This window comes from Artemia franciscana, chromosome 10, assembly GCF_032884065.1.
Source record: "Artemia franciscana chromosome 10, ASM3288406v1, whole genome shotgun sequence".
Taxonomy (NCBI): domain Eukaryota; kingdom Metazoa; phylum Arthropoda; class Branchiopoda; order Anostraca; family Artemiidae; genus Artemia; species Artemia franciscana.
Genome location: NC_088872.1, coordinates 29,896,407 through 29,923,960, shown reverse-complemented (window position 1 = coordinate 29,923,960; position 27,554 = coordinate 29,896,407). Strand labels below are relative to the sequence as shown.

Here is a 27,554-nt window from a genome sequence, read left to right as displayed (position 1 = left end):
CGAAGAACAATTTTCCGCTAGCTCGTCAATATTTTTTCGGCTAAAAATATTTAGCGGCAACAGTGGCCTTCTTGAAAAATGAAGGCGAAAAATTTCCTTAAAATTATTTCAGGTAAGGAGCTTAAGGGACTACAGTATATTTTCTCGTCAACTATTTGTACATTCAAAATATACAAGAGAGTAGCTATGAAGGAAAGTTTACATTGTATTTTAAATGTTTCCCAAAGCCAGGATTTTTTTTTTCAGGTTTAGGCTGCATTCTTCAGAGTTTCCCTTTCTATCATGCTGATGTTGGTGCAACCAAAACATTTGCCAGACTTGGGGGGGGGGAAGTACTATCATGCTAATCCTGCTTATGGAATACTGAGAATGAATCACTAGTCTACAATAATAAGAAAAGTAGGCTACTATTGTATTCCCCCTTCAACCCTCTTTCCAATCAATGCTTAGAGTGAAATTTTGCCTTTTGATCCTGTTGAACCACTCCTTGTGATGACAGTTGCATATGTGGTTGATTAGATTCTGGTGCATCCCAGTCAAGTCTCCATGGTTTGTCACTCCATTCAGCATCCAGACTGTGTTTGAACACATCTGTTGTATTATGGTTGCTTCAGTGACAATTTTTTACTAAGCATATAGAATTGTAATTAGGTTCATTAATCCAAAAGAACAGTAGCCTAAAAGTTGCATAGCTGAATTGGACTCAAGTCTAGTGGACTATCTTGTATGATATCAACACAGGACTATACCCTAGGCAACAAGCCTAGAAACTGATTACAGGGGAGAAATCAACCCTATGAAATCTATAGCTCAAGTCTTCCCATGGTCATGCTCTGTTAATAGTAGCCTAAATTGCAGTTTGAAGCAATCTAAGGATTTATCCTGGAATGCTTTGGAGTTTATGTTCAAAGTTGTTTTCATTGTTGGTTTGTTAATAGGTACAGTTGAATGATCAGTAGTTTTCCAGTCAAGTTTACATTCCCTATATAATAATTGCTTATGTCCCAATTTTAATACCAACCCCCTTCTTTAGTGCCAAATATAGCTATAAATATATTATAATATTTACTGATTTTATGGGTTTGTCTTCAATTTTGGGTTTATTTGTCATCTACAATTGTTTTGTAATAAAAAAATGAATTCATTTAATAAAACAGTATTTAGCCTAGGGCTATAACTGACTCCACCAGGAGGGGAGGGGAGTGCAGGCATAAAATTGTGATAGCAGTAATTATCATACTTAGAAAGAATAGTGAATGGCATATTTCTTTTTCCTGTCGGATTTCTGTCCTACATAATAAATTTACAACAGGGCATTGTACCTTTGGCCAACCAGGTCACTGTCCTTACCATGTTTTATAGAGTACTGGTAGAATCTTACCAGTGTTCTATATACCTAAGCATTCTTCCAATCTATAAGGGAATTGTAAATGTATGTTTATTCCATTCAGAATGGTTTCCATTATTAAACTACATGCTTAAATGCAATGTTCTCTGGTAATATCTACTTTAAAGGAATGTTAAACTGTGTTATGACTTTTTAAATGTAAAGGCTGTAAATTTTTAAATTCTCAGCATATGAACTTTGAAATGGTATATATGTTTCTTAAATTTTATAAGACCATAAGTTAACCTTTCTTTTTTAATCAGGCATGTTCTTTAGTTTTGTGTACCAGTCATTATAGAAATGCGTTAAATGTTCATTAAAACTTTTTTGCCAAATGAAGGGAATAGGAAACTTTTATGTCAGTGGTTCCTTACTATTAGGCTGTCTTAGGTAGGGTCCTCAGTGAATCAAGCATAACTGGAAAGGGCCCATTCAGAAAAGTTCTGTTTCAATGTGATTGAAGTGAGGTTCTATTTTGCTTGCTATAAGTAATATTTTTTATGCAATTCTGTTCTTAGTGCCAAATTTGTGAGACCCTCAAAGCTCAAATGTACATAGAACCAAAGCATTACAAACATTTTGGATAAGACTTGGACTGGTTTTTGACTAAAAGACTGGTTTTTGGACCAGAGATAAAGAATTTGCAGTGCAAGCAAAGGGAGTGGACTGTATCATTCACCCATTTATGCTTGCTATCATGATTCTTCCAAACTTTTCATAAAACATACTTTGCTAATTGGCAAAATTTTTTAACTACATAAAATTTAGTGCTCTCAATGCTTATCTGTTCACAAAACTATACAAGAACATAAACTCTGATTGTAAAGTTCTTCTTTTCTACATGGCAGTTTGCTCTTTAGCAAAATGAACTATCAGCCAAGTCTCTGACTTAAAGAACAAAATTAAAACACTTCTTAAAAATGGAAGGAAAACATTAGTTAATGAAACACTTTTGATGACCTGGATTCAAGAAGTTACTTCTTTATCTGATATTTGGATCAACTAAATGAGCTAGATTTATAACTGCAAGGTAAGAAAATGTGCATTATTTACTTGTAAAATAATATACAGTGTTTTATATTGATGCTACAAAATTGGTTCATAAAGCATATATTGGAAACTTTGTCATATTTTAAGATCTTTCCTTAGTAATTAAAGAATCAGAGGTAGAAATCTTGGGAAATTAATTTTAAAAAACAAAGTTTTTCTGAAGCAACAAGTTGGAACTATGATCAAAAATGTTTACTTCATGGTTTATCTAACATATATCAATAAAACAACTGATGATATTTCCCTATGTTTGTTGGATTATAGAGAACTAGTGCTTTACTGAAAACACAAAACAATATAGGAGATTTGGTACAGTAAAGGTAAACCATTTAAGGACATTTTTACAGTATAAAAATAAGCCATTTTATGGACACTTCATGATTATCTTTTAGACAAGTTTCAAGTGAAGTCATCTTGATAGTATTTGCACTATGGACCAGCTTTAGAATTTGTATCATAGCTTAATATTCTCTGTTGCATAAAGTAAATAACTGGATTTTCAGAGTTCTTATTATAGTTTACTTGTTCGTCATTTTGATTACTACTGAAGTGGGCTGTTTTTTTTTTTTTTTTTTTTTTTTTTTTACAATTTAAAATTGTATATTACTCTATTGGTATTATAACTGGTGAGGCCACCTATAATAAGTTTTTAAGATATTTTTAATCTTATGCTTAAAGTTTATGATTTCACAGCTGGTGTAAAACTATTAGTTGGGTATTGTGATGCTACATACTCACTTTTGATTCCTAAATCAATCTTCTGTTTTTAATTGGGTTTTGTGTTTTCAATAAAGTACTAATTTTCCATAATCCTAAAAACATAGGAAAATATCATCAGTTGGTTCATTTGTATTAGTTTTATTCATATATGTTAGAATAAGTACTAATTTGTTTGTTTTATGTTCTAATTTTGGTCTTTAATTCCCTCAGAAAAACTTCTATTTTTAAAATCAAATTTTGATCATTCTTAATTGAAGACATTGTTAATAAGAAATCTCAGTCGCCCACTCACTTGTAAATCCTGTGGATGTGGTTGGTCATAATCATCTTTATACAACTCTGAAAAAGTTATTCCAACTTTCCCTATCACAGAGACTATCTAAAAATTAACTGCATATGAAAATTAACTTCTAATATTGGTATCACATATTGATTTCCTTGGTATTAAAGAAGCAGCTATTTTTCTAAAGAAGATTTTCAAGGTTTCCAAAACTTGAGCATAATTTCCATATCTATCATGAAGTTTTGGGAAATTATACTGTATAACCTGACTTCAAAACAAAGAAGCTCCTATTATTTATTTTCAATGGGCTACCAATACAGCTTTACATGTTCATAATCCCCATCATTGATTTCTGATTCCTGTGTCAAATTTACCTTCCTGATACCACAAAATGCGATTATACAAGAGACATTAAAAAAATATGTGAAGTTTTTCTCAACAAGGTAATAGCAACTGTTTTCTATGACTGTGGAGGAGTTGTACTTGTGCACTTTTTAGACGATTGAAGGGATCTCTGGATTCCCCTAAAAATAGTCTAAAAGGATGGAAGTATCACCTGAAGAAGTGATTTGAATGTTGAAAAATCCATTGTAATAGAAAATCAATAGACAATTACAAAATTCTGCTTATTTTTTAAATGCCTTTGTACTATCAGAAATATGAATGTTTATGTGTAACTAGCTGATTATTCCTGTAAAATTTAAAGTTTATAACAAAAGGGTTACTATTCTTACTTAACAAAACAATACATGTTTAAGCACTAAGAACATTATGTAGGATGGGACCAGCTGAGTATTCCAACATTGGCTTGGATTTAATCTTTTAAATAAGTTTAATGCCATATAGAGCAGGCAAGAAAATATTTGCTCTTCTATATTAGAATTGAACTGAACCATAAGAAATATTTTCTTAGGTTTTTATTGCACATCAACTTCTAAATTCTAAATAACATATTTTTCTAAATAAGACTTTCAAGGTTTTCGAAACATAAGCACAATTTTCATATGTCTAAGTTATTTTGCTAAACATCTCCCCAGGGGTGTAATTTGCTAGGGGGGGGGGAAATTGCCCCTATCAGGCCATGGTTTGCCCTGCCCCCCCCCCCCCAACTGAAATTTAGTTTCTTTAAAAACCATGTCAAAATTAAGTTAAGGCTGCATAATTCAAGTGTTCAGAGAAACAGGTCAGTTTTCTATATTATATCTCTACCTTTATGGTACTATATGGCTCGTGTCCCAGTTTTCACTGTTATTTTCACTTGATTTGGTGAAATTGGCCCCAACTTTGCCCCCCCCCCCGGATTTTGACCAAATGATACCACTTGCCCCCTCCCGCAACCAAAAGACATTAGACATACAGGTGTGGAATATCAATAAACAAAAAAAAAATTAGAATGTAACCTGACAACTAAAAAAATATCACAGAAAAAAAAAAATGCAAATAGGTTTTTAGTGCTATGATTTCTCTTTAAGCTGTACATTACTAATAATTTTATCCTGTCTAGTAAATAGTAAAAATAAATAAATAATTCGAATAAGTAAATACAGCAATAAATAATCCTTCTTTTAATATCCAAATTTGAGTGGTTCCAGAACCAAATGCCTACACTTCTCTAACCCCTAAGTGGCATGGGGTTGGGGTGTAGATTTAGTGATCTACTAAGAATGTAGTTGCAAACCATTAAACTGAATAACCACCATTCCCTTTTGAATCAAAATGCTTGACTAGTTTAAAAAATACAGTGTATTATATTTTAAAAAATAGTGAATTATAAGAAAAATAATCATATAGATGGGATAAAACTATGATTAAAAAATACCCAAGCAGGAATTGAGTGCATTGCATTCTTACTAGAAGCCTAATGGTTTACAACTGAACCACGACTCTGTTAATGTAATTTAATGTATTGGTATTTATAGGACCATAATTGCGTAACTTATTAAGGGGACTTGAGAAGGAGTATATAGGAGGTGTTCTTATAAACCTCCTAAGAGTTTTGGATCATAATTATTACAATGATACCATTTCATTCTTTCAAGCTTTTCCACTTAAAAAGTGGCCCCAAAAGTGCTGTTTTTACTGCTATATTGCATTTACAGATGGCAGAATTGATAAAAGAAAGCACATAAATATGAGCAATAGCTTACAAATGAGCCATTAAACATCACTCTAAAAAGTTCTGGCAGCCTGCTAGCCCCTGATTTACTACGTGAGACATGACATCAAAAGTGCCATTTAAAACTTACAGATGGTGGAATTTATAGGAAGAACGTAAATTTAAGAAATATTTTTCTATATGATCTATTAAAGATCCGTCTACGATGTTCTGGTAGCCTGCTAGCCCCACTCCTTGGTAAATAGCACAAAACATGTCATTTTTGTGCTATATTGCACTTTCAGATTTTGGAATTTGTAAAAAGCATGTAGATATGAGAAATAGCTTTTGAATGAGCCATTAAACATCTCTTTATGGTATTCTGTTAACCCTCTACCCCTGGAAAAAAGGAGAAAGAAAAATACAGGACACAGATCTGTGCTACCCATGCAAAAAACAATTTCTGAAAAAGTGGTTTTAGGCTTTTTTTTTAATCGCCATAAATTTCTTTTTGAAATAAACTTTTACTTTTAAGACGACCCAAAATAACAGTTATTATTCCGGAATCAGTGATGAATGGCAATTTTTTTTCACTAGGCAGTTTTTTTTTCAAAACGTGCTTTTTAATTTTTGGTTATTATGGGCTTTTGTCTGCTCTTTAGTAGGTTGCAGCTACTGCTGCATTCATGATGGAATGGACGAGATTGATACCTACCTACAATTCATTGAATTTGAAATTCAACATATTTTTTGTTTTAAATTCTTTAAACAAGAAGCTTCTTGAGTTCAAATGCCATTTTATGTATCCTTGGATGTTTCCAACATTCCCAATGTAGTACAAAACAAATTTTTAGAGCTCCAAAATGAGTCCTCAGCACATAATATACTTCAAGAAAAATTGTTGTTTCAAGGTTGGTGGGCATTGCATCATTTATTTTTAGATGCCATGCTCTTTTGTCTTAATATTGGTACCTTTTACTTCTACTTAACTGTGCGAAAGTTGAGTTTGATTCTTGGCAGATAAAGACAAAAGCCATGAATAAGCTGGGTGTACTAAACAACATAAGAATGGCCTTCACAAAACTCAAGTAAAAATTATAACAATTGTTGAGCAGATGCTAGTTCAAACATCACATTAATAGTTAGTACTGAATAAAAGTTGTACCATCTTTGTACAGCCCAAGAAAATAATTGTATGTTGGTCTTGTTGTCCTTGGAGGTACACTTTTCAGACCATCAAACTATTTAGAGGGAAAAGCTATCTTGAAATTGTAATGGGGGGCTATGGGCACAAAAATAACAAGGGTGGGGCTGGTTTCCCCTCCAATCCTTCTGTCATACAGGGCAAGACCTTTCAATTAAATGAGCCCCCTCCCAAGTTTCTACAACCACCTCTATCATGTAAAGCAGCCATAAAAAAACTGTGTGAAACTGTTTGTTCTATACTTAGTCAATACCACTAAGTCAGTTTTGATAGTATCAGTTTTTTTTTTTCAAATACACATAATATTTTGTCACTATTAGTGCATTCCTAACCTAACATCAAGGATTGGTAAGATTTGTTTAGTCTATTGAATAATTTACAGCCAGCTGTTCCACAAATGGGATCCACAGAGTTGACCCTCTGCAACTGATTTTCTCAATAAGTTTTGGATAAGATTTGACTGGGTTAAGATCTACCTGTTTTCTTTTGTCTCCCTAATAATCTGTTCCAGTAGCTCAGAGGCCAGAAGAACCTGGTGAGACAGGTCCTCAAATAACTACTCGTAGGATATTGGTGTTTTTTTTTGTCAAATGTTGCAGATAAGAAGGTGGATTGTAAACATAAAAATCTAAAAGGCAGTTTCAAAAAGGAAAGATTGGGAGCCATTGTTCCAGATGATAAACTTATTTGTTGATATCTTGACAGAAAAGTTGAGTTGTGTTAATTACAATTTCAGGAATGAATCCTGAATAGCCTTCAGCAAAAGTTCTTAAAGGAAAGAATTTGAAAATTTTTATACTATCATATCAGAAACTATTGATTGGTCCTTATGGATTAAATGTTTATCTTTAGAATAAATGTTTTCTCTCCAGCTACATGTATGTTATGTTACTATATATGTATATGTATATATATATACTCTTTTCAGTTAAAGAGCCTGGTAGCCAACTTTGCTATCCTTTTACCCAGTCGTCATGTTCCTTTTCAACAGAATATAGACCATTGAAAGATCCAAGACTGACATCATTGAAGAGAGGGACAGGTGGAAGATCCAGCTTTAGTGGGGATGTTGTTACTGTTTTTGGTGCAACTGGATTTATTGGAAAATATCTTTGCAACAAACTTGGTAAAATTGGCTGTCAGGTATTTATTAAAACTATGATTATTGGACGTTGGTTTTTGGCTATTTTGGAAGGAGAGGGGGGCTGCATTTGAGAAAGCTAAGTTATTACAAAATTATTAGACATGTTTTGCTCCCAAACTTTTCCTGGAGTTAAACCAAAACATTTAGCTCTTAAACTTGCAGCCTTCTTGCTATATCAGAAGTCTCACTTTACATGTAGTTTGAGTAATCAGGGTCTGATATATATTATTTTAAAAACCCAATTTTTTTTACTAAAGAGTGTGCTTCTCTCAGGCTCTAGACCTATGCAAAGGGGTTTCCAGGATTTTAGCTGGGTTTTAAGCAAAATTTGAATTGTGTTTCAAAGTTAGGACCAATTTCCTAAAATCTTTCATTCTTTGTCAGGTTCTTATCTAGGATCTGGATCTGATCCATTTCTAGATGAAAAAGTTTCATCTATCTTCCATAATTTAAATCCAATTCTTAAAAGTTTGTGCCCTGAATAGGTGGATCTGTGTCCTTGGAAACATGCTCCTAAGCCCGATTTGAGCTATATATTGATTTCTTAAGGTTTTACTCATGCACTCAAAAAGAAATAAAAAATGAAACAAAATGTAAAGTTCAGATTGTTGTAGATTGCTGATTAGAACCATATTATATACAGAGTTTGTCACTAAGATTACATATGGAACAATGTTTTTAAATAATCTTTGATGTTACTTACTTGTGCTTGTGGCAGGAATCAGGTGTTTCCACCTTGCCCGGCATCAAGGATCTTCGAAACCTGGGTGGACCATGTAGTGCGGTCTGCGGCCACCTGCTTTGCAAGTTGGAGCCATTGAATTATTTGCTCAAGGAATAACGCAAGAATATAGTTTGACTAATGATTTGGTTCCTAAAGTACCTAATGGTCCCTAAAGTCGTAGTAGTCCTTGAAAAAGTCCTTATTTCCACTGTGTCAGCTAGCCAACACATTACCATAGACATTACCTTTTTGGCTTGCAGTATTTCATTGCAATTTGATAGATTTGCTACTGCCCTCTTTCATCTTTTTTTCATGGCGGGAAGTAAGTTGTTAGATGGTAGTTTCTCTCTCGATTCGGAAATTTGAAGTATATTGTCACATGTGTTTAGGAATGTGCTGATTTTAGGAAATAACTCTTTAAGTGCGCACATTGGTATCTAGATTAAAATGTTACAGAGCAGGTTATTATTAAATTGAAAATTTAGTGTTTGTATGTTAGAGTGCATTTATTCCAAGTTATACTAACTTGCTTTAGCCCTATCAGCCCAGTCAGGGACACAAGATTTTGTCTATTTTCAAAAAGCTGCCAGAGTCTCTTTTAATATGGCGGTAATTCAAAACGAATTGTCACTCATCAAGTGAGACTATGATTTTGTTTCTCTATCCTCTAAAAGATGCCAGAGTTTCACTTAGCCTAGTTTTTTTTTCAGTCTTGTATCACTAACTGTTTTTTTTTCTTGTCCGCTGACTTGAGTATTGTTCTTGTTGGACAAGACTGTCTATTCTGTAATTTGATAGTCAGTGTAGTTTGTCTGTCAGTTTCCTTGTCCTATTGTCCCAGTGACAAAAATGATAAAAACTCTAAAAGAAGTGACAAGACTAGGTGAAAAAATGAGGCTTCACTAAGTCAAGTGAGTTTATGATTCCAGTTTCACTTGAGCAAGTGATGATTCAATTTTGAATTACCCTCATACTAGATGAAACTCTGGCGTCTTTTAGAGGACAGACAGGAAAATCATTACCTCACTTGACTTAGTGGCAATTCATTTTGAATTGCAACCCTATTAAAGGAGACTCTGGCACCTTTTTTATGATGGAAAATATGCAGTGTTCATGACTGTATCATCCTACCTCTTTGTGAAGGGTAGGCCATGAAACACAGCTAGGATGAGTAGCCTATTTGTATCTCAAAATACTGAAGACTCTATATCTTGGTGGGAAACCTACTGGAGATTGGTAGGTATTGCCATTTGATTGATTGCCAGCATTCTGAACTTTTTGTCAGTGTATTTATTTGTTTAATTTGGAATATTGGACCTTAATAAGGTAGCTAAAAAAATAAGCATACCTGTCAATTCTACATTCCTTGAAATTCCTTTCAGAAATTTAAAAAATTCGCCACCGGCTTTTGGCTCTCTGCACATGAATAATTAAAACGAAATTTGTATATTAATTTATTTTTTGGCTTAATGGCTTTCTCATAGTTTTGATCGGACAATTTTGAGAAAAAAGGAGCGGGGGAGAAGTCCTAGTTGCCCTCCAATTTTTTGGTTACTTAAAAAGGCAACTAGAATTTTAATTTTTTTACGAACGTTTTTATTAGCAAAAAATATACATAACTTACGAATTAACTTACGTAACGAACTTCTATATTCGTATGTTTTTATTGCGTATATGAGGGGGTTCGCCCCCTCGTCAATACCTCAGTCTTTACACTAAAGCTTAAATTTTGTCCCAATTCCTTAAGACCCCTGAATCACAAAGGCCGTAGAATAAATAGTTGAAATTACTAAAAACATTTTAGCGTAAAGAGCAAGGTATTAGGAGGAGGTGAACCCTACTTGCGTAATAATTTTTGTTCGTTTTAAGTTTTAATGCTGCTCCTTATTTTCAGTTGAAAAAACTTTTTCATATTTATTTTTTCATTGTTTTTTAAATAATGTTAAAAAATGCTGCGCCCTTCATGGAAATTCTCTTCCCTCATGACCAATTCCTTTATGGAAGTACCCCCCACGTAACCCCCTCCCCTAAACCTTTCCTCCTCAAACCAAAAAAATCCCCCTACAAACATCTGTACACTTCCCAATAACCATTACTATATGTAAACACTGGTCAAAGTTTGTAACTTGCAGCCCCTCCCACGGGGACTGTGGGGGAGTAAGTCGTCCCCAAAGACATAGTAAATAGCTTTTTCGACCATGCTGAATAAAATGGCTATCTCAGAATTTTGATCCGGTGACTTTGTGAAAAAAGAGCGTAGGAGGGGGGCCTAGGTGCCCTCCAATTTTTTTGGTCTCATAAAAAGGGTGCTAGTACTTTCAATTTCTGTTAGAATGAGCCCTCTCGCGACATTCTAGGACCACTGGGTCGATACAATCATCCCTGGAAAAAAAAACAAAAAAACACAATAAACACGCATCTGTGATCTGTCTTATGGCAAAACATACAAACTTCCACAGTAGGGTTCTCTGATACGCTGAATGCGATTGTGTGATTTTTGTTAAGATTCCATGACTTTTAGGGGGTGTTTCCTCCTATTTTCTAAAATAAGGCAAATTTTCTCAGGCTCGTAACTTTTGATGGGTAAGACTAAATTTGATGATACTTATATATTTAAAATCAGCATTAAAATGCAATTCTTGTGATGTAACTATTGGTATCAAAATTCCGTTTTTTAGAGTTTCGGTTGCTATTGAGCCGGGTTGCTCCTTACTACAGTTCGTTACCACGAACTGTTTGATCCCAAGCTAGCTGAAAACTAAACCAGAACTAGGTGTTCTGGAATCAGGAAGTTCCAGAATTTTCTTAATTTCTGCAAGAAATGATTAACTGAAAATTTTTCTCTGGAAAATTGCAATAAAAATTTATCCGGAATAAACTAAAGCTTTGTAAAGAAGCATTTTCGTTTTACATTTACAACAATATTAAGGCGTTTTTAAAATCTAATTATCATACGAAATTCGAAACACATTAAAGCTATTGTCATCCTTTGTAATGTTATCAGCATCAAGAACGCTTCAATTCTTTTGTCAATAGATGGGACCATGAAATTGTGAAGTCATATCTGGGGATTCATTTGACGTCTTAATCGCCAAAAGAAGGGCGAGAAAGAAAAAAAATGCTAGAGAAAAAGAAAATCCTCAGTTCCAAATGTTTGGTATATAAATACTACGGTACCGCTTTTCAAGACCTTTTGCTTCCTTGTAAGGATGTCTGAGGGGATAATTTGAAAAGGAATGCATTATCCAGTGGTGGACTCCAAAAATTTTTGCAGCTTCGCGCCGGAAAATGCTACCTCAGGCATTCACTTAGTTCTTCTGTCTGCAAATAAACAAAACAAAATCACATTTCCTAACTCATATTTCTAAAAAAAAAAAAACTTGGACTTTTTCCAGCGCAAGATTAAAGGTATTTACTTCTTTAGAAAAGGTTTCTAAGAGAGGGAACAAGGGGAAAAAATACAAGTGATAAAAAAACTTCTAAATTCTATATCCAAAAATTTTGCCGCTTTCCGGCATAACATTTCTTTTTAAGATTATTTGATTCCTTGCAATGATGTTTTAGGGGCTAACCGAAAAGGGAACATTAGAACCACTTTATTACTATTTTCTAGTGGTAAGTCTCGTGACTTATCACTTCGTGCCGGATTATTACTTTTTCTTAACTCTTGTGCATGCAAATAAACAAAAACAAAGTGAAATTTCGTAATTCTGATTTTTTAGATAATTTAGACCCTTTGCAGCACAATATTAATTTGTTTCATTTTTAAGAGTGTTTGTTTCTCTAAAATGGGTTTTAAAAAGAAAATATAAAGGAATAATACACTTTTTAGTCATAAGTTTTCAAAATTTTCGCGGCTGAAAGTGCTATGGTTGCCGAATGATCGTAATTCAATGAGAAAGATAGGTGCGCCATTGCGGAGCAACGGCACGTTTTGTAGGCACATTATAGAGCTTTGCCCCCTCCCCCTTAAAAATCGGCTAGTTGCGCCACTGGTAATTGACTACATTCCTGTAATAAACTATTTCCGAGTAGACTCAGTTTAAAGTTTGTTGTAGGTATATAAACCAACTGGTTTCTCACCTATGTCGAAATAACTCCTTAGCAAGAGCTATTGAATTCAGTTGCATAGTTTTTTTGGAATAAAATAAAATGCTTAAAAGCCCCTCAATTTTTTTCATACAACTGTTTAACCAAATTAATAGACTTAAATTAGTAGTAATAAAAATATAGGAGAGTCAAAAATGGCAAAGTACATGGCAAATTTTGCTGGTACTGTAGCATGTTCAGTAAACGGTGAAAGTTTGGTTGATTGGATAGTTGTTTTGTTTCTGAAGGATGTCTGGCAATTTTCTCATGTAGAAAGATGCTTGGTTGAGGGAGTTTTTTTTTTTTTTTTTTTTTTGCTTAATTAGCTTGCTTTTTGTTTTTAGTTTGTCAGAAATCCTTTTCTTGTGCTAAAGGCTTCATTGCTCTCAAACAGCATGCTAAAGGTGATGATCATAGGTCAACTGCAATAATGAAACTAGACGCTGTTCAGTTGTGACTGACGCTGTTGCAGCTGTAACTTCCCAGAGTTCTCATCCAAATGTCATAACTACGATGTTTGTGAAAGAGGCTGTCTATAACGCTGAAATACTTTAGTGTATGAAGTGTCTTATATCAGATTTTCCTGGCCGCAGTTGCGATGGCACCAGTGATTTGTTTAAAGTGATGTCTTCTTGCGATGTTTCAGAAAAGTTCACATTGAGCTCTTCCAAGTTTAACATCTAGTTAATGAGGAGCTGTACCCGTATTTCCGGAATGAATTACTGAAAGATATAAAGGATTCTGATTTTTACTTATTAGAATATGATGAAACGACAAATTTTGCTAGCGAATTTACACAGGAAAGGGTCACTTGGACATCGGCACCTGCAGCCTGCATGTCGTGAATAATACATATTACAAAGCCCTACAGGTTCTCGGTGATGATATTGCAGGCCTAATCATTCAACTGTATTACTTTTTCCCCGGATGGCCCTTAAGATATGAAGACTTTGAGTCTGTTCAAAAACATGAGTTACTACTGCGGCACAAGTTCGCGAAGCACGTTTTAAGCATGATTGAACAATGGAAAGCCGTACGGATCTATTTTCTTGATTTTGTCCCAAGGAAAACATCATCTTTAGCAAGTAGCTCTCAGTATAAAAAGATTGTCTCGTCAGAGCTGGTCCCTGCTAAGCTGCACTTCGTCGTCTTTAGTGCTGCCCATATCAAGATTTTTGTACTTATTCTCAGAAGGACGAGCCTCTGGTTCATACTTTAGCTTTGAAGCTGCGGGACCTTGTTACCTGTGTTCTCTCCCGCGTGTTGAAACCGAAGCATTTTCAGGGGGTTAGCTATTGACTTAGCAATGCTAGACCATTATGATAAAGAAGCATTCTTGGCTCTTGAGAGTATCAACTGTAGTGAAAAGATGCGATTGACTCTGGAAGGTGTGAACAGAAGGCCAAGGCTGTGTTTCTGTTGGACGTCTGCCAACATTTCATCTCTACCGTCAAACATCTGAAAACGAAAATTCCATCTACATTGAAGGAAGTCGTGCTGTTCCACATGAAATTTCTAGCTCCGTCTTTGAGGAAAGATCCTCTAACAGTTGAATGGGCACTAGCTGTCGCATGCCAGTTGCCAATTAGTATTGGTGTTGATAGGTTGCAAGATTAGTGGCGTTTGATCTAGTTGGAAGATGAACCTAAAGACCTACATGACCGACGAGTTGACAGTTATTGGACCCATTTCCTGACATGTAAAAGAGATAGGAACTATCCTAGTTTGGGAAGTGTCATACGTGCTAGTTTCCTCGTTTCACACGGAAGTGCAAATGTAGAATGTGATTTTTATTAATCAAAAAATGTTCTTAACCAGCATCAGATGTTGATATAGAGAGAACACTCTATGCCACACTGACGGTCAAAGATGCACTAAAGCCGTGGTGTGGGAAAGTTGAATTGTATCCCGTCTCGTCTGAGATTATTTTCCATGCATGGTCTGCCCGATTGGCATATGAGAAATATCTTGAAAGCTTAGCTGCCAAGAAAGCTGAAGAGACGAAAGAATAAGAGAAGAAGAGCGTCGTGCATTGAAAGAAAGCGTAGAAAAGGATAGTTGAGTTAGAAAATCATGTGGGTAGACAGAAAGAAGATCTGTCAGTACACGAAACGGTTGCAGACTATCTTTTGGAAGAAACGACCAAAAGACTAGATAACGCTCTGGAATCAAAGGATTTTTTTGGGGTACAGGTAGCAAAGGCTATGTTAAATGCTCTAAAAGCTCAATGTGAAAAAGACTTAGAAGCAGGCATTTGGAAGGTCGAATCCACTGTTCAAAAAAGGAAGCAGGGACTAATCTCAAATGTTTTCAAAACGCTGCCAAAAAATGAAACTTAACTCTTTTTGTGTGTATTTTTATGGCCCTTTTTGTGTGCAATTTTTTTTATTTGCATTGTATCTGAAGTAGCTATGTTGAAGTAAATGCACGAAGTAAGTGAACAGTGCTTGGCATCCCAGTTATTTTCTATTATTTACATAAAAATTGGTCCCTAGTTATGTCCCTATTTGGTCCCTTTCTTCCGACCCAAAAAGTCCCTTTCCCTACTTTCTTGTCTGTTCGACCCCTGCTCAAAATCGAAGCAATCTGGTCTGTCCCAAGGTACTGGGTAAAAGTGAACTTACAGAGAGCAAATGCTTAAAACGCCTTTTTATTTGGGGCTTATGTGCTATATTCCCCATCCACAATTCGGGGCTCTTGCAACAATATCTTATCTCGCAATTGTTTCCTGTATTTATTTTTTATCTGATCCACATGTTCTGTTTTTTCAGATTTCAAAACTAGTGTTCTTAAATTATTTTAATTTTATTTGACTCTTTGGTATAATTGATAATTCTCTGTCATACTGGAGTCTACTGCTCAGTGGATTAGCAGCTTCGCTTCCCTTCACCTTGGCTTAAGCTAGCCAGATGGAGTTATGGTTTTGTCTAAAAGAGAGTCCGTAACTTCTACCCCCCTTGCCTACCACGCCTTTTCTTAATAAATATCTTCTTAGTAATTGGATTTGTATCTCAATAGAAAAACTTCATTTAAACACTAGTAAATGAAGAATCACTTTTACAAATGACCTAGACATTCTTATATTTAAATACTGTAATCAATTAGAAGAAAATAGAATGCTAAATGATTATTTTACTGAATATGGAGTAAGGTACGGTTATATTCAAAGATGCTCACAGGATGGGGTCAGGACTGCGTCAGGCCCATAGATAACCAAAAATCATAGAAAGATAATCAATCCACGTGAAATGAAAATACTATCCCTAATTTGTGTAAACAGACTAATAAAAAATAAATGCAGAAAACTGTGACTGATTGGAAATGTGTATTGTATATTCAGGTTTTGCTTAAAGTTCTGATTGCAATTGAAGAATTTAGTTCTTGAGCAGAAAACGCTAATCAACTGCATAAATGTTTCCACAGTTACTAACAATTTCAGTTAAACTAACTAACAGTTAAAACAATTTCAGTTAAAAATCAGACGGATTATAATTTTAAAAAACAGCCTCCAAAAAATCTTTCACAGCAATGTAAGTTAAAGTCTAAAAATTAAAAGAAATTACTATTAGTATCAATGAATAAATGCAACCTTTAACGGACATAAATTAAAGTAAATTATTAAGTTAAATTTAGAATGATCAGAAAACACTTTCATGACGGGTGAGCCTTTCGCCCGCCAAAACTTTCTAATGGCTAGAATGTCATTTGTCCTTTGATTACTGCTTCAAGTTTGACGAGATTATTCAATTAGTTTTTTTTTTAGTTTTGGTTTCAGGTTTTCCTTCATGCTAATGTCTGTTCGTTTGAAATTTTAGTTATTATAGGACTATTTTGGCTTGTATTAGGTTTTAATATTTCTTCTACTTTTCTTTGAATTTCTTTTTGAAAACTATTATGAAATTAACGCAAGCAAGACTTTTTTCTTTATTAGTCCTTTTACGATTTTTTTTTGGAATTCACTAGAGCCAGTTACAGTAAGCCTGCTAATGTATGTGCACTCATTGGCATGAAATAAATAGTCTTTAACATATGTGCCTGGTGCAGTTTTTAAATAGATGAACTTTTGAGATGCGTATTCAAACACAGCTATTCAGTATTTGGGACCCTATTCTTCTTCTATGAAATCTTCTAAACTTCCCCCTTGTTTTGGTTTTGCGAAACTATTATTCATTGGCGTTTTTTTTTCTAAGGTAATTATACCGAATCGAGGTGATGAGTATGATGTGCTCAGGCTTAAGATGGTTGGAGATTTGGGCCAAGTCCTCTTTGTTCCTTACTACCTGAGAGATGATGAATCCTTAAGAAAGGCGATGAAGTATTCAACTGCAGTTGTAAACTTGGTTGGTCGAGACTGGGAAACGAAAAATTTCAAATTTGATGATGTTAATATAGATGGTGCTGCTCGTATCGCTCGAATCGCAAAGGAGATGGATGTTCCGAAGTTGATCCACGTTTCCTCAATGAACGCAACTGAGGAACCTGAGGTATATATCTGTTTTCTATTTTACTGCATGTTGCCTGCTTCAATTCAGCAAACGTCTGTCGTATCCAATGTTTCTTAAACGACATTCCTCCTTGCCAAGTCTTCAGATGAAAGCAGGACAAAAAAGGCGACGATTCCTTTTAACGCAATGCAGAATAAAAAAATAAGTGACAATAGTACATCCCTGCTGCTACTAATGATCACTGACTATCTTCCTATATCGCTTACATGGTGTGGACGAAAACCATTTATCGTGCCAACCACAAACGTAAGCAACAAAAGAGGTGCAAATCTTCGGGGAAACGTTTAATTAGACTTGACCATCTTACTTTCAATATTTTAAGCACTTATTGCCTTTAAAAGGTACTTACTTTTGTATACTACTGCAAAAATGATCCTTTCTTTTCAATCTTTAGGCTTATGTCAGAAATCTCAGGTCAGAAATGAATATAAACGAAAATGTGAAGATTGTGTAGTAAGAACAAGATTTCCAATGAAAAGTAAAGCAAAATAAAAGATATATAATACTGCAATTTTCACATGAAAAAGCAAATATTGAAAGTAAAGAAAACCTGCCGGATAAAAAAAAAAAACTGCAAAAACCTTCACTAAGAATATTTTGAAGATTTTTTGAAAAAAGATATGACATATATATATATATATATATATATATATATATATATATATATATATATATATATATATATATATATATATATATATATATATATATATATATATATATATATATGTATATATATCAAGTTAAAGTTATTTTTGAGGAAAGTTGAGATCTGACCATTTTTGTGTTATCTCCTTATCAAGCGTAACCTACCCAGTCAACATTGCAGCACAGTATTGTGATGCATGTTTGATGATTGCAGTCAATACGTCCAGAAATTAATTCCCTATCTGCTAATGCTAAGTATTGATTATGGCAAGCCTGGTAATTGAGTACTCATTAATTACTTCCAAAGAATATGTTAGACAAATTTTAAAAATGAAACCGGTTTTTGGCTAATACGTATATTGGGAAAGTTTTTCTTTTTGAGATCAGAAGGTAAACATTGTTGTATTGAGCTGAACTATTTGCAAAAAAAAAATAAAAATAAAGCCTAGGTTGTACATTTTGGCCGTATAAGCCCATTTTGTTTATGGTTTTCCGTTAACGTATCTTTTTTAGGGTCATATTTTAAAGAACGGCTCTAAAAATTTGGCTACAAAATGGGCTGGTGAGCTCGCAGTTCGGGAAGAATTTCCAGATGCCACTATCTTCCGACCGAGTGATGTTTTTGGCTCAGAAGATCGTTTCATTAGGTTTGTATCAGATCATTTGCCTTCTTGTGTAAATAGTGTAGAAAAATCACCAGATGAGATAAAGATTGTTGACATAGAGAGTAACTGTTGGATATCATGTATCCGTTGCTTCGCTTTTGAATGTGTCTTCAATCGCATCCCGAAACGTAAGAATATGAATGAAATTATACATTTTTGTAAAGCTTCTTTAATGAACTACTCATTAGTGTTAAGACTTGAAAAAGGGCTTGTCAAAAGTCTTAACATAAGAAAATAATGGTTTTCGAAATATAAATTGAGCAATATATTAATTGTGTTGCGAGAGCAACACTTTGTTTTTGTCGTTTTTTTTTCTAGTACCACGATTTCAGCTTATTCCTAGAAAGTGGTAAGGGTCTAACCTCTGTGGTTTTTACGGAAAGTGTGGACCTTAGGCCGGATTGATGAATATGACTTTGCATTTTGGAAAGCTTCGTAGAACTTGCCTGGGGCCAAAAAGGATGGTTTTTGCTTGTCCTTGATACAGAGCCTATAGTGTGTGAAGTGACTTGGAGTTTAATAGCCTATGACAGAGAGAACTATCTGAAGTTATGCCGTCAAGCTTTCGTTTCATTAAACCATGTTTCTGCTTTCGAGTGGAAAGCTCTGTTCTAGCAGGCAAGCAGGCAGGCACCAGTTTCGAATTGAAGATGGACTAAAACCTATAAGTGGTTAAATATATGCAGCAGTTACCCGGCCCCACAACCAATATATCTTCTTTGAGTGATAAGTAGACAAATTTACAGAAATAAAAACGTGAGGGGCCGAAAGTGCTGCCATCTGTTGTTTTTACCCATTTCTGTTCGTGATTTTAGCTGAGTTTATTATTCGGTTTTACTTTGGATTGCGGTCGATAAATGGTATCGGATTTACCTCTTAAAATTTAAAAGTTCTCTCATTGCTAAATAAATTAGAGTTTATACTTTGCTCCTTTCTAAGTGATGACGTTGGAAACTTGGCCTACGGCAAAAAAGTCAACTTTTGAACTAAGACAGATAGATTTTATTTTTCAACGGCAGATTATAGCTCTTGATGAGTTGATCAAAGTATATGTCATCCATTTTTTGGTAGAAAAATTCCTTCATGAGCTATACCAGTTTGAAAGTTTAGAGGGGTTGACAACTTCAGTAGTAAGATACACACCGTTAATCGCCCGAGATTTTTACCTAAACGAGGCGGACGTGCCTTTCAAGAAGCTAAGAAACGAGTATTGGTCCGATAAGATAGTCATACTTACTCCCACCGTTTACCCATGCCATTTAACCAAACGCCTGGGAAACTATAGGTTCTAGTACTATCTATCTTAGTTCTTCTGCCCTAGGAATGACGCATGGACGGATGATATATAGTCTTATCTGTCAACAAATGAACTGACATCATTTTTTATACAATCCCAATAAGGGTTTATGCCAGATTTGTCTCTCACTGAATCGTCCTATCTATCTTGGCTTTTTCTACAATTAGTCATGGCTTGATCCCCACAACTACTTGATTTTAATTCGATTTTGATTCAGTAATTCAATTCAATCGATTAATTCACTCAGTCATTGATTTTAATTCATTCTGATTTAAATTCAGTCATTTTGGTAGTCTTACAAAATAAACGGTTAACATAGATATTAATTTTGGCCAAAAAGACTGTCCCGTACGGGACAGTCTTATAATGCCGTAGAAGTAATGCCGTACGGTAGTGCATTTGTTTCTAAAGGTGCGGGTCACTACTCTTATCATTGATTAACAACTCTTATCAGGTGAAGCAGGTTCCCTATAAAGGGGCCTGACATGTAAATTTTTTTTGCCGTTTTAATTTGAGTAGATGTTCGATTCAACATGTAATGTTATCTTTTCTTTTTCACTCTTTGTCATTTAAAGAAGGAAGATTTTTTATATATATATATATATATATATATATATATATATATATAAGACTACTTTTCCCTGACTTTTAAGGAATGGGTCCCAGACCAGGATTTATCACTAGGTCTGGGCCTAGGTGTGCACAATGCCAGAGGGCGCAATAAATTATCACTGAGCAACTACCTTTCTTAACAAAACTGGACACATGTGATTTACCGTCAAATTGCCAGGTGCAGTTAGCCGCCGCGCAAATCCACGCCGCAAATCCGTTGCCTTAAGAATGGTTCTTAGTGTGCCTGCCACAAGAGGTACAAGAGAAAGATGCTTCTCCACCTTTCGTCGGGTGAAGAACTACCCAAGGTCTTCAATCAGCTACAACAGATCCATGCTCATACATCATTATCCATGCTCATTATTGAGGGAAGACTGACGCAAGAGATGCCTTACAATGATATCGTATGCACCTTCGCCCGAACAAAAGCAAGGAGGAAGGCACTACCAGTGAGTTTTGAAGATAAATAGTCTTAATTAAGAAATAATGTGTAAGGCGTACATGTAGTTATGTGTTGATATCTATCAATGGGTTAAACTTATTTCTAACACCCTGTTTGTTTATTTAATTTACTTAATACCCCCCAACGTACAAATATTTTATTCTCAAATTATTACAATAAGTGATGTTATTTTTCGATAAAATAAAAATGTCATCATAAAGGTCATTTTTTTAAGAAAAATTGACCATCCCTCCTACGGTATGAATAAGGAGTGGGAAAACGCTTTGGCCTAGAAGCGTCAAAGCTTTAAATCTGACCTTGGTAGTGCCTGTTATATGACAGCTAGATGCAATATGGTAACATTTACATCTGATATTCTCTAGTTTAAGGCGAATATATCTAACGTTTTTCTTTTTTTTTTACCTATTCTTGCTTTGGTGAACAAATAGTCTTCTAAAATTGACAATGACAGAAACAAATGATCTGAAAATATCAAACGAAAATATCTTAGTCAACGTGTGCATAGCTTATTCGTGGTAATTTTGGCAAAATTTGGGAAACAAGGTTTTTGTATGTAGCTGTACCATCTTGACCAAATGATGTAAATGAAGAATTATTTAATATTTTTCAAACTAAAATCGCGAAAAGTCATGTCTTCTTTTTTATAAATGCATTGCGTTACAGTATTCTTCTGTTTCTTTTGTATCTTTGGAAGTATATATTGAGAGCAAAAATGTTAAATTTTATTTGTTTAATATTGGAAAGCCACAGAAAGAATGCTTGAGTTTACTTTTTTTCTGAAAATTTAACACTCTTCAACATACGAAGGGAATTCACAGATTAATGGGTTTTTTTTTCATTGGATCCTATTCATATCAGCGCCACTGTAAAATCTAGAAAGTAAAGTTTCCAAAAACCCTTCCAGTCCCGCACTCGATACCCGTTTTCTTTGCTGACATTTAAAATCAGTCAAGGCGTCGGAAATTATTGGAACTGTTCTTTTTCTTCCGGATTTTTCCATCTGTTTTTCTTTTATATGACCGTTCATAATAAATTTCTCCATTGATCCCTCAATTTGTATACAGAGTGTGAATTGTATACTAGATGAAAATCACACCTGCCGAAGTTGTGATTCTCTTCCCTTATTTGTTTATTTTGTTTGTCAATTGATTCTGATAGTTTATCATTTTGCAGACATTATGCATCAAATTTTCGGCGTCAATTCAAGGCTATACCGCTCTGGAAAAAGGGTGAATATACAGTTAAGCAGCCTGTTTATGTTAGTGACTTGGCTCAAGGAATAGTTAATGCAATCAGAGATCCAGATTTTGCAGGGAAAATCATTCAAGCTGTTGGGTAAGTTTATTCCACAAAACTTACATTTATCCTGTTCATCTCCAAACTGTGGACTGGTGTTTTTTCATGCAAAATTAAATGCTTTTGTGACATGCAGTGAAATGCTTCTGAAAAGTAATATTTGTTTCCTCTATACTGATGCAAATGTCAGGGCAAGTTAGGGCCCAAAAATGGACCCCTATTTCGTAAAAGGAAAAGTCGCTTTTTACACATTTTTTCTCCCATTTTAGTCTTTAGTAATTTAAGATTCCAAAAAATGAAAACTCAATCAAATAAACTCGCAACAACCATCTTTCTAGGGGAGATACGAAATTTTGTGCTTTCGTACCTAGGGCTTTGAAACATCTGCTTTTAATTTCTGCAATAAACTGATTTTATGGTCTAATTGTCTGCAAGAACGCATTCTATTTTGCATCCCCATCATTTTTTTTTTTATTTCATAATTGTGCAGATGCTCAACTTGGGGGGGGGGGTACATTTAAACTTGATGATTTCTACGTGTTTACAATTAGCATGAAAGCTAATCCTTTATCCAAATAAATAGGTTGATAAAGATACACATATATATATATATATATATATATATATATATATATATATATATATATATATATATATATATATATATATGTAAATTTTGTCGACGTACTACCTTAATTTAGGTATTTTTTGGTAAATATATGTATATATACCATGACCGTATCCAGGGGGGGGGTTAGAGGGTTTACCCCCCCCCCCCGGAAATGTTTGTCTAACCCATAAAAACGTAACAAAAAGGAATACAAACAAGGTTTTCCTGTATTTTTTTTAGGTTTTTTTTTGTGTAACCCCCCTTCCTCCCCGAAAAAAATCCTTGTGTAAAACACCCCCGAAAAAAATCCTATGTTATTTCTACTACTACTACTACTAATAACAACCAACCGCAGTAGCAAGCCTCTCTTTACACATACGTAACAAGCAAAGCAACAGTGAGTAACAAAATTGGTTTTGAGCGATGAACTTGGAAACGAGCAAATTGTACTGGATGGCATGTCGGATAGGGTAAATAGATAGAGTTTTATGTTGCTGTCAGATCAATGAAGATGGAATGTAAATAGAAATTATCGCTATTTTTAGTGGTTTTTGTATCATGAGATTGGTGCGAAAGTTCAAACAAAAAAAAAACAACAAATTCATAAACATTGATTTAGAACAAAATCAGTCTTTGATATTCTTGTCTTGAGGAGACAGTCTTCAAGCAAGCATATGCAACGATGACTACTTACAACTAACAGGCCACTAATCAAGAATTTTATGAGTCCTCCCTCATTTAGTCATTTTTCTAAAAATTATAGTTATTTTACTTTGACCTGATGGCAACCGTGTTTTTCATTTAGATAAGCTTGGAACGTTTCTGTAGAGAAGAGTAATGTTTAATGCAGTCCATACGAAGACTAGCTGGGATTTCATTTATTTTATTTAGTCTCGTAATTTGAAACATTTGAAAATTTGTTTATTCAACTAAACAACATTGTTTTATTGGTTAGTTGAAGACGTAGTGCTTCTTTTACGCTTTTTTGCACAGAAAAGACATTGCGTTGAAAAAGCAGTAAAATGTCCTACGTTGCTGTTTTTAAAAATAAATATATTGGAATTGAAAACTTTTTATTAGTAATCATCTTGAAGAATTAATTGAAAAACAAATTCAAAACAAAATTTACAAAAAGTAGTATATAGTGTTATATTTAACAGTGCCGACTGAAGAAATGTTAAAGTTTGCTCATCATGCCAATTTATAGAAGGTAATGAGAGGAAGGGGTATTATATCACCTGTATTTCTAAGATTACTGAAATGATTGTTCTTACGGACCAATTAGCAATCAAAGGCGTCGGTTATGTGCATGTATACAAATCTTTTAAGTTTCCGATTCAAAGTGATGAATGCATCAAAGACTGATGGATGAGTTTAAATGTTTAATGCTCTTGGTTGATTATCTCTGAATGTTCGACCTTGATGCATGAAACATGTAGTGGAACTGGAAAAGAATTGTTGGATGTATATATAGCCTGACTTGCTCTACAACATGAAAAGACAAACTGTTTTAAACAAAGGTAAAATTCTACTAAACTCCTGCACTTGTGAAGTTGCGCGTTGAATGGAACTCATTTTAGATATGACCGGTTTAAAGTGGTTGTTTCCTTTGCTACTGTCTTTTTTTACTGAGTCGAATTTTCTGCGATATATGTATTTAATATATCAAAATAAGCCTGACTCAATATCCTCTGGTTTGCTTGTACGATTAGCATATTCTAAACGTTTATGCAATCAATTACGTTTTTTCTCTGTTTGACTGACCTTTTTAAGATTTAGTACCAATCCTTACAAAATTTTGCTGATTTTATATTTTCTTTACCTAAATCCACATCAAGAATGGCACCAAATGTATTAAAGCTGATGCCTGCGTTATTTCTTTTTTTAGATTTTTGTTTTCAATTAAATTTAATTTTAGGCCTAAACGTTACCTACTATCTGATCTTGTGGACTGGTTCTTCCGTGTCATGAGAAGAGATGAAAAATGGGGATACCTTCGTTATGATATGCGCTTTGATCCACTCTTTATGGCGAGAGTCTCGCTTTTTGAAAAACTTCCAGGGACTCCCATGGGATCATTGACTTGGGACAAATTGGAAAGGGTTTGTTCTGTTTCCCTTTTTTTTAATAATGACAAAGGTCACACTGCCTTTCCATATAAATAAATGTAACTTGTTCTGTCATATTTTGATACTACAATTTATATTGTTAAAATTCATTAAGTAAAACTCTATGTACTGAAGTTTTTATTCATTTTTGAATGATTCTAAAAATGTCACCATACTGTTTAAAAACATTTGATACAGTATGCTAGTGCTCAAAATGTTTTCTTTTTCTTTCTTTTTTTCAAGCCCTCCTTTCTCATTCGTAGCTTAGAAGTCTGATATGTGTTAACTAGTTTTTCCTGCTATTGCTGTTGTATCTCAGTACAGCATAAAAAAAAATTGAAAATGGATAATTTAACTTGCCTCACGTGTGATATTTTTGAACAGCTCTTTTTCTAGTGGTACCCGGTAAAAATTAATAAGGGAGTTCGGCAAGGTGCCGTATTGTCTCCTAGTATATTTAAATGCGTGCTTGCATCGTGCCTGCGTCCCCTTAGAAGTTCTGTTTTTTACGGTAATACTGGTTTGTCTTCTATTGCATATGCAGATGACGTTCTTCTTGTTGCCCAGACTCGCCGTGGATTGCTTTCTAATTTTACTATATTAACCAATGAACTATCTAAGATTGGACTGTCAGTTAATGCGTCTAAATGCGAGTTTATTTGTTTTAATAGCCCTTATGTGGTCGCTCCATTCGTTGCTGGGACTGCAATTCCGCCATGTTCTTCTTTAGTTAGTTGGCTTGGTCTGTGTTTCGGCCCAACACTTTCCGCTACCTGTTCATCCCTAGTGAATCAAGCCGTGAAAAACCTACGCGTCGCTTACGGAAAAATATCCCCAAACAAAAGCCGTTACAACCGCAACGGTTTGTGCATGATTTATAACGCTTATTGCGCCCCTGTGCTTTTGTTTTTATCAGGCATGGCTCATCTGTTTCGTAAGAAAGATCGACATACTCTACGTACGGCTTATTTCAGATATTGCAAATTCCTCCTCCGGCTTCCTAGATGGCACCGAAACAAAAAAATAATTGCTCGATTTGGTTTAGTAGATGTGCCTTCTCGGATTCGGTCTTCCAGTGATGATTTATGTAAAGAGACTGTCAACTTTATTCACGTTTATGACCCTCTGCAGCCTTTTTTCCATATAGATACTGGTTGATTAGTCCATATTGTCTTTTGTTAGTTTGAATTTTGTTTTTCTTCGCTGTTTATCGTATTTGTTTTTGTTTATTTATTTTTATTTATTTATAATACTCCGTACTTTGTGTTTTTTATACTTTACGGGTAATAAAGTTCATTCATTCATTCATTCATATTATTATTCTCAGCGGAAATTGTGTTTACGAAAGATTTCTTAACGAAGCTAGCTTTTATTTTTAAGATAGATTTCCTTGCTTGTTTTCAATTAAGACATAAGTCAACTTTAATAATTTATTTCTCATTGTAAGATCAACAACAGCAAAAACTGAATTTCAATAATTCCCTTTGCCAAGGTGATGGTGTCAATGCTCTGAGCCCTGTACCAATCAAACAGTTCTTGGCACGAACTGTAAGTAGGGAATGACGCTGCTCATTAGTAAGCGAAACTCTAAAAAACACAGTTTTGACCATAATAGATACATCAAAAGAATCAAATTTTTATGCTAATTCCAAATATTTAAAGTTTGAATTTTTGTCCCAGTTCTTTGAGAACGACTCCTGAAAAACAAGGGTCGTTTAATTAGAGAAAGAAGTTTGTTCAAGTTCTAAAATACTTTAGCGTGAAGAGTGGGGCCTTTAGGAGAGGGCAAGCCCCCTCATTTACGGAATAATTTCTTTTTCGTTTTAATTTTCAATGTTGTTCTCGCTTTCATTTGAAAAAAGTTTCTTTTTTTTGTAATATTGAGTAGTGTTGAAGATTCAGTATTTGAATATTTGAAAATGTTTCAACGACATTTTGTATATAGCACCCTTTTTCTTCAAGTGTTCTTGGATCGCACTCTCTTAAAAAAAAAAAAAAAAAAAAAAATTCTTAACAATAAAACACGATTAGGATAATTGCATGCGAGAAATGCATATAAGAATTCCAAAGACTGAAGTAAGTAAAATGAAGATTAAAAAAAAAATCATTTTAACTTATTATCTCCAAATGTACTAAAATTAAAATTTCTTTTTTCTTGTTAACAGGAAACAGAAATTTTACAACTAAAAATGGAAGTGTATGGAATGATCTAGAAGGCCTCTGTTAATTGCTGTCAAATGTCAAGACTGCCCCATACCTTCAATTCTAGTCTTAAAATTTTGTTGTTGTTTTTTTTTCTGATAGCGAGAAACAATTATAAGGTTTTGTTTGAAGTTTTTTATTGTTAACTTTATTGTTTTATTTTTGCTATGCAATTCGTAATTTGAAAAATTATTTTCATTTAAAGTGTTGTCTTCTGTTAGGATTGTGTGTCAGACGTAATAGACCGAGAGCTACCAACTTTAGAAGATTTGGGCGTACAATTAACAGCTATCGAGAATATAGCCCCTTGGATTCTTAAACCGTACCGATTGAACTTGTACTACGATGAAGAATTGGGAGAATTTGAAAAACCCGACCCACCACCTGTATTCTCGGGATAGAACATTTTGTTGTCTGATTTTAATCTATTAAACAATCTTTATTGAATATAA

General features: G+C 34.3%; 1 protein-coding gene across 1 annotated transcript; it reads left to right on the top strand.

The window, feature by feature from the left end:
* Positions 1-27,554, top strand: LOC136032046 (NADH dehydrogenase [ubiquinone] 1 alpha subcomplex subunit 9, mitochondrial-like). The gene is made up of 7 exons (XM_065712148.1): positions 1-112; positions 7,668-7,882; positions 16,887-17,180; positions 18,363-18,496; positions 22,060-22,221; positions 24,711-24,894; positions 27,324-27,554. Exons 1-7 carry the CDS (start codon positions 79-81, stop codon positions 27,501-27,503), a joined length of 1,203 nt encoding a protein of 400 aa, XP_065568220.1. The 5' UTR covers positions 1-78; the 3' UTR covers positions 27,504-27,554.